At 34.5% G+C, this 10,735-nt stretch overlaps 1 protein-coding gene across 1 annotated transcript; it reads left to right on the top strand.

Moving 5' to 3' along the window:
- Nucleotides 1–8,552: 8,552 nt before the first annotated feature.
- Nucleotides 8,553–10,571, top strand: LOC114416536 (40S ribosomal protein S9-2-like). The gene is made up of 3 exons (XM_028381436.1): nucleotides 8,553–8,714; nucleotides 8,819–9,200; nucleotides 10,181–10,571. Exons 1-3 carry the CDS (start codon nucleotides 8,687–8,689, stop codon nucleotides 10,362–10,364), a joined length of 594 nt encoding a protein of 197 aa, XP_028237237.1. The 5' UTR covers nucleotides 8,553–8,686; the 3' UTR covers nucleotides 10,365–10,571.
- The last annotated feature ends 164 nt before the right edge of the window (nucleotides 10,572–10,735 follow it).

Genomic DNA, 10,735 nt, shown 5'->3' with positions numbered 1-10,735 from the left:
TTCATGAATTAACTATTTTTTCGGTTTTCTATTCCATTATAAATATGCTACAATAATAATGTATGTGTTATAGTTCTTGTGGATTCCTTATGACACATGAGAAATAAGGCCATTAATAAGGATGTAGAGGTATCAATGATTGTTCGGGCAAAAGTCACTCTCATATGTTTTGCAATTGTCGAATGACATCCAATAGACAGAGTCATGAGACAATTTGGATTGCGAAAAATTATTCCAGATGACCCACCAAACCTAGATCAAATCCATGACATAGATATGAGAGAGAGAACAGATATTTTTTGACCTTACCATCATCGTCACTGGATTCTCAAATGGAATCATTGGAATAATTATATTGTTCATGGTGAAATGGATCAAGGTCTTTTACATGAAAATTCAGAATACATGTAATGGTATATATGTCGAACTAGACGATATATATCACGTGAAGGAGCAGTATCTATATAGGTTGTAAATCTACTTTACAATTATAATCATTCTTGATATTATTATTCATTGTTATTTCTAACTTTATAAATTCGAATCACAGTATTATCCTGGTCATCACCAACATCAATCATATGCGGAACCTAATGTACCTCCCGTGAATGTTCTTGGATTTATGTCCCAACATCATCCATCACAAGCACAATATCAATCAACAAGTTTTTCTGGTCATGCGTCTCAAGGATGTCAACAAAGTTTTCAACCACTGGGGTTCTCATAGTATATACCTCAATACTCATTTCAAGTCCCTTCTACCCCAAATGTTTTTTATGGCTCCTCACAAATGTTTGCCACCACTTTCAACACTCCACCATCTGCATATAATCTTGCACCATCGAGTTCTTGTTATCGTCCATCATTACCTACTCAAATACGTGACATGAGTCACGAAGATGAGGACGAGGATGAGGATAACAATAATAAAAATGATGACGATGATGATGGTGATGGTGTTGATGATGATGACAACAGTGGTCATCATGTTCTTCAACAACAACGGACAATTACACGTCAGCATCCTAGAACAAGAGGAGGTAAAGGCCGTAGACCGAGAGGACAACAAACACAAACAAATCCAGTCCAATAAGATGAGAGACCCAGACGCATATCTAGAAGAACTCGTTGTGGGACATCGTTTCATTATTAGTTCAACAAATATGTAATTTTTATTTAAATATAATCAATTTTTAATTTAAAGTCTTTCAATTTTTTTAATGTATTTTTATTGATAGATTATTTAAACTTTAAATAAAAAACACTTAAAGTAAACTATATTAAAAATATATATAACATGTTTTAAATAATTAAACAATAAAATAAAATAATAACATATCAAATAAAATCACAAAAAATATACTAATAAAATCAACTTCATATTATTTATTATATATATAAATATATTTTTTTAACTTTTTTATTTTATAAAAATAAAATCGTAAACATTATTAAATTCAAAAAAACAAATTTATGAAAAAAAATTAGGTTAACAAATTGAAAACAGACTGCAAATAGTAAAACAACGTTGAAGTCGTATACCTTAAAAAAAATTTAAAAAATAAAATAGTTTTACGACTTTAAAGTCGTAAAACAAAATATGACTTTGATTTTTTTTTAAAAAAAAATACGACTTTAAAGTTGTAAAAAATATATATTTACACTGAAGTAGTAAATATTTTTATGATTTTAGTTAAAAAAAAATTAAAAATTAAAAAGTCGTAACAAGTTTTATGACTTCTGACTCAGAAGTCGTAACACCTGTTACGACTTACCTCGTTTTGGGTAATTTTTTAAAATATACCCCCGAATGGAAAATTCCAAATTTTTTTTACCCTCCATTGATAAAAAAAGCCATCAAAGAACTCAAATAAAATAATATCATGAACTGATTCCATCGAATACGCCCTCAAAAATCAACCACAAAATCCAAAAAAATTGGATTTGGACCCTTCAAACTATGTCTAAGTAGCCCTATTTGCGATTTTTTTAAAATTATGTGGGAGTTGATAACAACATTCGAGGGGCGCTTTCTGTGAAGTCTGGACGTCAAAGAACTCAAATAAAATAATATCGTGAACCGATTCCATCAAATACGCCCTAAAAAATCAACCACAAAATCCAAAAAAATTGGATTTGGACCATTTAAAGTATGCCTAAGGTTTGAACGTCAAAGAGTTCAAAAAAAAAATACATGATCAAACATATGGACACCAACGTGTTGTTTCAAAATACTGGAAAATGAAACTTGCATTCAAACAATACATTCAATTTTATTCTGGAATTGAAACACGTTGTAAATAGATAAAACTTACATGAAAACTAAAAAATTAACCTTCCATTCCGTCGTTTAGCGACGTAGTCACATCGTCTTCCATTTCCATAACATGTTTAGTAAAAACAACTAAAATTTCTATTGGCCCAATTTGTTTCCAGTAGTTAGACTGTACTAATACAGGAGCGCGTCATGAGTAGGGGTCATAGTGCATTCAAGTAAGTTTAATATTTCATCTGGTGTTCTACCAACAGTGCATAACAATTCAATCGGACCAACACACGAAAATTGATCATTACACACTAACATGGTGTTGACGTTGTCGTCATTTTTCAATTGCATACATTGAAAGCGAAAATAGTTACTTGTCTCTGTGACTAGCTGCCGGTAGTGAATTTCATCCAAAAATTGTTCGTGGGTTAGATTAAGGGTGATGTGTATTCTAGTTTTCAGCGTTGTAAGGTCACAACTGTTTGGTACTTGAATGGGCACTAGAGTGGAACTTTGGAAGTAAACCCCACTATTGTTGTAAATAATTGATCCATTTGGAAAAATGAAACCCAACCTTGCGTTCATAATCGTCTAACTACTTGTTTCTCCTAAGAATGTCATACTTTGTTGTAACAATTGGGAGAGAATGTGAAAGCAGGTAGATGTGTGATTCTGTTAGCGAGTTGTGGTGTGTCATATATATAGATGGTTTTCACCGACAAATTGCTTCACTTTATTTTTAAAAAAAAATACACACGTGTGAACATGTTTCGTGTTTATGTTCCCAAGTAAACCAATGTCGCATCAAGAAGCTTTATCGTGCATCAGAACGTGTTGTCAAGTAAGTCATTTGTCGTGTCACGTCAAACTTTAAAAAACATGCATTTCATTATGTGTTGTCAATTATGGCAACGATGTATCATACATGCGTAGATGATTTTAGATGCACGAACAAATTTATTCCATAATGCAACAATTAATTAATAACTAATGATTCATTATTATACAACAAATTACATTCAGTCTTCATTTAGGTCCACATATTCTCTTCTAATTGTCATTAGGCTAATGTATTGCTATATTCTACCAATGTATGCACTTGGCCACTGCTTTGCCTGAGGAAAAGAATTGCTTGACCATAACAACGCTACAGGCAGTAAAGGACAATGATCTTTCAGATAAACATGTTGTAAGTGAACAAACATTATCAACTCAAATGAACGACCCAAGCCATTGCATAATTGTAAAAATTACAATAATTATCTTCAATGTACTTGAATAAAATGATTTCCAAACACGTGACCGACACATATCATGCGGTGCACAAAAGAATTTGGTGGTGGTTGACTTCTCAGAGGAAAAAATGTCGTGCTTTGTTATCGGGATAACGATACAACGATTACGTTATACCTAGATGCAATGACATATCCTATATCTGTTATATCCATCCACTTGTCCACACTAACCTAAATCAAAGAAACATACACATGTAATTATTTTAAAATTTTGTTTTTTTTTATAAAAAAAATTAGCAAATACAACATACCTGGGAGAACCCATCAACATGTAGCGACATCCTTAATTGTTTGAATCTCTCTGTGCCACCGAAGAGGTTGATGTAATCATGCGACCATTTGTCAAGTTCTTTGATCAATTGGTTGCGAACCATCGGCCAAGATTCTTCGTCCATACCTAATAAAGCGGCAATGGAACGATATCCACAATTACCGTCCGCTTTGATGTCCACAACGTCCTCAATGAAACCCTGGATAAAAGGCGCAAATTGATCCAACATCGGGATGATCCTTGTTGGTTTCGGCGGTTCATAAGATGATGCATTATGTTTCACTGAAGTGTTGCTGCTTTGAACAAAATGAAATGAATCAATGTACTCCCAATAAGATGGATCACGCTTTGTGGATCTTTCGCTTCTTTTCATCGGTTTCTTCGGTGCACCTTTAGTCTTGACCTTGGACGGAGGAGGAAACATAGAGTTTTCCTCAGGGTATGCAATTTCTCGAAGTTTACTCTTCAAAGTAACTTTGTCGCCAACATCAACGTCCTTAAATCTTTTACGTATGGTCTCTATCTCATCGTCGATGCTGACTTCTGCCTCACATAACCCTTGGTCAGAAAAATGAAGTCTCCTCCAAAAACATATGGACCGATTCCAGAGGGTTGTTGACAACAGCATACCTAGACAGTTCACATGCACAAGGAAGACCGTGCGTGGATCTTATAGCACAACCACAAGAAGAGGGATCATTGCCAAAATACTATACGCGGTCCAACTCAACAGCAATCTCATTTATAGCGTACCTTGAAACCATTCTAAGAAGCCTCTTGAATAAGGTTTTTTTATATACATGTCCAACGAAATGTGTGCTTGTTTCAAAGGATGCTTTAATTTAAGTGTGCTGCAGCGTCATCATGTTGTTCATGGCATCCCAAACACTACACAGGTCGCCAAGGCTATTTTGTAATATTCTTTTCAGAGACCAATGAGCATATTCAACCCTACATTTAAAACACACAACAAACGGTTAAAAAAAATACATGCATTTACTACTAACCCATACTACAACCAATGAACATTTTAATACCTGTTTATTGTTGTGTTGCCTAGGTGCATTACCTTGTTCGTCCATGCTATAACAAATTTTTCCTTGTGTGGGATAATCCACGTTTCACAGACATAATCGACAAACATCGACCATGGTGAACAAGCCATTTCAAACTTCTGAAGGCACTCAGGGAATTGCTCTTCCGAAGGAAAATCTGCCAAAGTACCCCAGGTATCCATCACATAATCCCAAGCATTTTTTTGGCCGATTAAAGATTTGCACTTGGCCTTTACATTCTTGTCGATGTGAAACCTGCACAACAAGTTGGTACACTCTGGAAACACAGTATTCACTGCTTTCATCAGTGTTAGGTCTCTATCAGTAACAATAACACCAAGGAGGCAATCTTTTCGTAAAAATAGACCTCGAAATCATTCCAAAGCACATACAATATTATTCACATGCTCACCCTCCAAATACGCAAAAGCAGCAGAGAAAGTCATCCATGTTGGTGTCACCCCGACAATGTCAAGCAGTGGGAGTCTGTACCTATTTGTTTTGAAGGTGTTGTCTATCAAAAACACCAGATGACATGCATTGCATAATTTCACTGCATCTGGGTGACACCAAAACAGATCACGCACCACAACTTCATCCTTTAATCTATGCCAATGGATGTATTGATCACATTCGAGAAGCTTCATTAGATGTTACATTTCAGTATCAGCTCCTCTAATTGAAGAACAATATGCACTTCTTGCATTGTAAATTTGCTTGATTGTGGTGCAACTGTTGGCATTGTGTTCCTTCAATGTTAGGAGAATGTTTCTTGGTTTCACCATCGACTTTGTCATATCTTCAATAATATTCTTCTCATCCTTCGTTAATCGCCCGGCGTATGAATGTCCAACTAAGAACTTGGCTAGTTCATGATTGTGCATCTCACATATCAGCTTCACCATCCAACCTTCCCCTCCACGCACTGGTTTCCCATGCAGCCTGAAGGGACAACCACATTTCCTAGTACCAGTGTCTCTTCTAACAAATTCTTTATTCCTACACTTGTACTGACCGCTCCTTTCACAGTCAATTAACACAAATGAATTTCTTCCTCTATGACCAGTATCTGTGTCAGACCTAATAATGATTACAACATACCCGTTTTCATGGGCAACAGATCTAGCCCACAACAAAATATCATCTTGGGTACCAAAGACCTACAAAGCAACCCTCACATATTATTTTTTATACAAAACATACATTCAACCAAACGACTGAAACTAATGAACATCATTACCTGAGAAGTATTAAAAACGTCTAAACAATCAACATGTCATTCATTCACACCATATTGTTCTTCATCTTCAAAATCCATATCAAATTCTTCGTACATCAAACTATCATACGTTCATTGATCTTCGTCCATCTTAACGAAAACTAAAAAACAAACAAATATGCATCATCCAGAACTTCATTCAAACTATAATTATCAACTCATTCAACATTTTAACAATCCACTAATTAAATATTTTACGACCTAATTTTTATCAATTAATTCAACATTTTACTACCAAATTTGAACATCGTAACTACCTACCTAAATAAATTGTCAAATAAATACATCATACAAAAAAATACCAACTAATTAAACATTTTGTTACCTATTTTAACACTATTACTACACAAATAAACTCACAAAAAATACTTCTAACAATATTTATCAACTAAATCAACTAATTCATTTTACTTCCTAATTTTATCAACTAATTCAACATTTAACTACCTAATTTGAACATCATAACTACCTAAATAAATTGTCAAAATTAATACATGGTACAAAAACTACCAAGTAATTTAGTCTTCTACATACTTTATAAATCTATCCTAATTCACCAATTATCCACAAAATGATGAAATATGGCATAAAAAATTTAAAAATGTTATCAAATTTAAAATATTAACATTTAATCTTTAAAAAAAGAAAAACAAAAAAAAAACTTCATACGGAAGAACTTCTTCCGTATGAAGTAATTTTTAAAACTATGGAAGAAGTTCTTCCATATAGGCTCCACGGAAGAACTTCTTTTGTATGAATATGATTCATACGGAAGAAGTTCTTCCGTAATAAAAAAATTATATGTACGGAAGAACTTTTTCCGTAGAAAGTTACGGAAGAACTTCTTCCATGTGCTCTATATGGAAGAACTTCTTCCGTATGTATAAAATTTGCATTATGGAAGAAGTTCTTCCATATGAATCCTACGGAATAACTTCTTCCATATGTTCAAATTTCTCAGGAAAAGCTTCTTCCCTAAAAAGCTAAACGAAGAACACTTCATCAACGACAAAAAAATAAACGAAACACCCCATACCTTGGTCGAGTCAAAATGAAAACAGCACGTTCCAACTACACAACAACACTAACCCTCTAACAGCTTCAAAAAACCATACTTTAACACAACAACGAGACCAAACCGGAAAAAAGACACTTAAAAGGTAAGCTAGTAGGGACCACAACAAAAAAAACGCAAAAAAACAAAGCCGAAACCGTAAGCGAGGAGGGACCACAACCTTCCTTTTAAAGAAAATAATCAGAGGGGCAAAATAGGGATTTTTTAATATTGCTGGTGCACCTAGCAACACCCAAATTTGGGCCAAGTTGTTTTACTCTTGCAATAAGTTATTTATTTGCTATTTACACTTCAATTTTCACTAGGCACACCATCCACGTTTTTATATTTTAATTACCCATTATACTCTTTTTCCTTAAAGGGTTACACCCCTTGGAACCTTTTTTTCTCTTCCATAAAGACATTGTAAACCCAAATTAGAAAATGCATACTTATTTGAACTCACTTAAAAAAGAAAAGTTGCGATCAAAAGCCTTACTTTGCAATTAAGATGTATAATAGATGAGATTAGCTATGAATGTACTTTAACTATGACTCTTAAGTAAGAAGGTACATTTTATCACTACCGAAAATATCTTTCCAAAATAACACATACTAATTTTCAAAAAATGTATTTTCAAAACTATTCACCAGTTTTAGAAATACATTTCTAGAATATGTATGTTATTCCAAAAAAAAGACATTTTCAAAAGAGAAAAAGGGGTTCCAACTTATTTTTTGTTATAAATATACGTGTCACAATAGAAAAACACACACACTTTAGTAGTTTTACTTCTAAGACCAAAATTGTAGGCCATTACTCATTACACTATGGCTTTGTCTTCATGTACCAACTATTTTTCTTATATGATTTTTGTTTAAATTTATATATGTAAAAAAATACATTATTAGATAAAAATTAATTATTACAAAATTTATTATATAAATTTATATGTGTATTAAATATATATTAAAAATTTTAGTATTATATATACAACATTATTTATTTTATAACATAATTGGTCTATTAGTTCAGTTGGTTAAAGTATTGTGCTAATAATGCAAAAGTCACAGGTTTGATATCTGCATGGACTATTACTTTTAAATTATTTCGTAAAACATATTTTTAACAATCCATATAAGTATACCTAAGGACAATGTTGAAATTATAAAAAATATGCTGGTATAGAAGAAAAATGGCTGGTGCAGGAAGAAAAAGCCTTACATTGCTTTGAAGGATTTGGGCCCAAATTTTTCATTTTGTGGTGTATAAGGTGTTCGCCCAGGCTTGGGCCTGGGCCCGTCATTGAAGCTCAACTACACACATGGCAAGCACTAAGAATTAGGGTTTTGCACATTTAAAAAGGGCAAAACTAAGCAAAGCAGAAAGATCCCGTCGTCGCAGGCGCAGAGTAGAGCAGCACAGAAGAGGGAAAACGGCACCGCCGCCGTAGAAGAAAACAACCATGGTGCACGTCTCCTTTTACAGGAACTGTAAGTCCACAAACCGATCCACGTTCTAGTTTCTCACGACGCCGTTTTGAAAACCCTAACCCTAACAACGCCATTGATCTGTTTTATTTTGTTCTGTTTGTCAGATGGGAAGACATTCAAGAAGCCGCGTCGTCCGTACGAGAAGGAGCGTCTCGACGCGGAGCTGAAGCTGGTTGGTGAGTACGGGCTTCGGTGCAAGAGAGAGCTGTGGAGGGTGCAGTACGCGCTCAGCCGCATCCGCAACAACGCGCGGAACCTCCTCACCCTCGACGAGAAGAACCCGCGCCGGATCTTCGAGGGAGAGGCGCTGCTCCGAAGGATGTTCCGTTACGGTCTCCTCGATGAGACACAGAACAAGCTTGATTACGTCCTCGCCCTCACCGTCGAGAACTTTCTCGAGCGCCGCCTCCAGACCCTTGTTTTCAAGTCCGGCATGGCCAAGTCCATCCACCATGCTAGGGTTCTTATCAAGCAGAGACATATCAGGTTCGTTAAAAAAAATGCCCTCTTTTCTTCATATGCATTGTGGATGTCATTGTCGGTTATAGGAATCTGTGAGTTTATAGTATTGTGGACTAATTATCAGAAAATGTTAGGTGGAATTTCAGATTTTGATGTTGGTTGTGTTAGTTTCTGAGTTAATTGTGTTGGGGACTAATTGGAATTTGTTTAGTGAAATTTCATATTTTCAGGGATACTATGGGGCTGCTGTATTTTTTAAGAATTAAATTGTGGATTTTCGTTTTATTCTTGCTTTTTTGAACTGTATGCACTTTTTGTTATGAAGCCCCATTTGAGTGATTTAGGGTTGATGTTTGTTTGTGTAAGTAGCATAATTAAGTGACTTGTTGAATAAATGCCTGTTTTATGCAAGTATTTGTGAATAAGGTTTTGTTTGGATAAATTACTTCAATTGAGTGATTTAGGGTTGATGTTTTGTTTGAAAGAATTTGAACTTCTTTCAAAGAAAATCAACATTATGTTCCACAGATTTTGGGAAAGTTAGATGACAAATTCTATAGTTTTTGCAATGTTATTCTCTTGACTTGTGGTTCAAGTTTAATTTTCTGTACCTTTTGTTTTTTTAAGAAGTATCTATGAAGAAATTTATGCAAACAGGGCCTAGGTTGTTTTCATAATTGGATGAGTTGTTATGATCTTTTCATAGAGTTCATAATTGGATAAGCCCAAAACTACTTATTAATATATCATAAGCTGTTTTCATAAGCGCTCTCAAAAACTTACTAAACAAGTCTTTCATGTCATACGATAAACCAGAATAAGATCAAGCAAATTAGGAAAAATTCAATTTCAATTTTCTATGGCTAATACCAGGATCATTTGTTTTTCTAGAACTGAATGCAGATTTATCAGCCTTCTTTTTTGTATTTTAAAGTCTATTCACTTCAAGATGAAGTTCAATTTTTGGAGAATGACCTTTTGATTGTGTGATTTGGGATTGGCAGGGTTGGTAGGCAAGTGGTGAACATCCCATCTTTCTTGGTAAGGGTTGACTCACAGAAGCACATTGACTTCTCACTTACAAGTCCCCTTGGTGGTGGTCGCCCTGGAAGAGTGAAGAGAAGAAACCAAAGGGCTGCTGCTAAGAAGGCCGCAGGTGGAGATGGAGATGAGGAAGACGAGGATTAAACTGTTAATCATGTCTTTCTCTAGTGCTATTAGACCTTATGCCACCTTTTACTTTGCGTACCTAGTTTATTGTTTTTTTTATTGTTATACATTTTCATCCTTCCGTTCCTTGTTTGAGATAATATTGAGTGACATTATGTTTTTGTGAACTTAGATATTTTAAAGTATTTAAGATTTTCATTAAATAATTTTGATGGTCGTTGATTGGTTTCCTCTGTCATCAACTCCTAAAGGGCTTGGTAGTTTCCGAGCATCATTGTCACCTGGTTTAAGAAAGATAATGATGAAGTATGAACGAATCAATTTATATAGTGGAATATTTAGTGACAGGAATCATAAAGGTTTGTGTGGCTAAACTTTTATAAGTTTCT

This window comes from Glycine soja, chromosome 6 (assembly GCF_004193775.1).
Source record: "Glycine soja cultivar W05 chromosome 6, ASM419377v2, whole genome shotgun sequence".
In the NCBI taxonomy this organism is placed as follows: domain Eukaryota; kingdom Viridiplantae; phylum Streptophyta; class Magnoliopsida; order Fabales; family Fabaceae; genus Glycine; species Glycine soja.
Note: the sequence above shows the minus strand (reverse complement) of the source record. Positions and strands in the feature narration are given on the sequence as shown.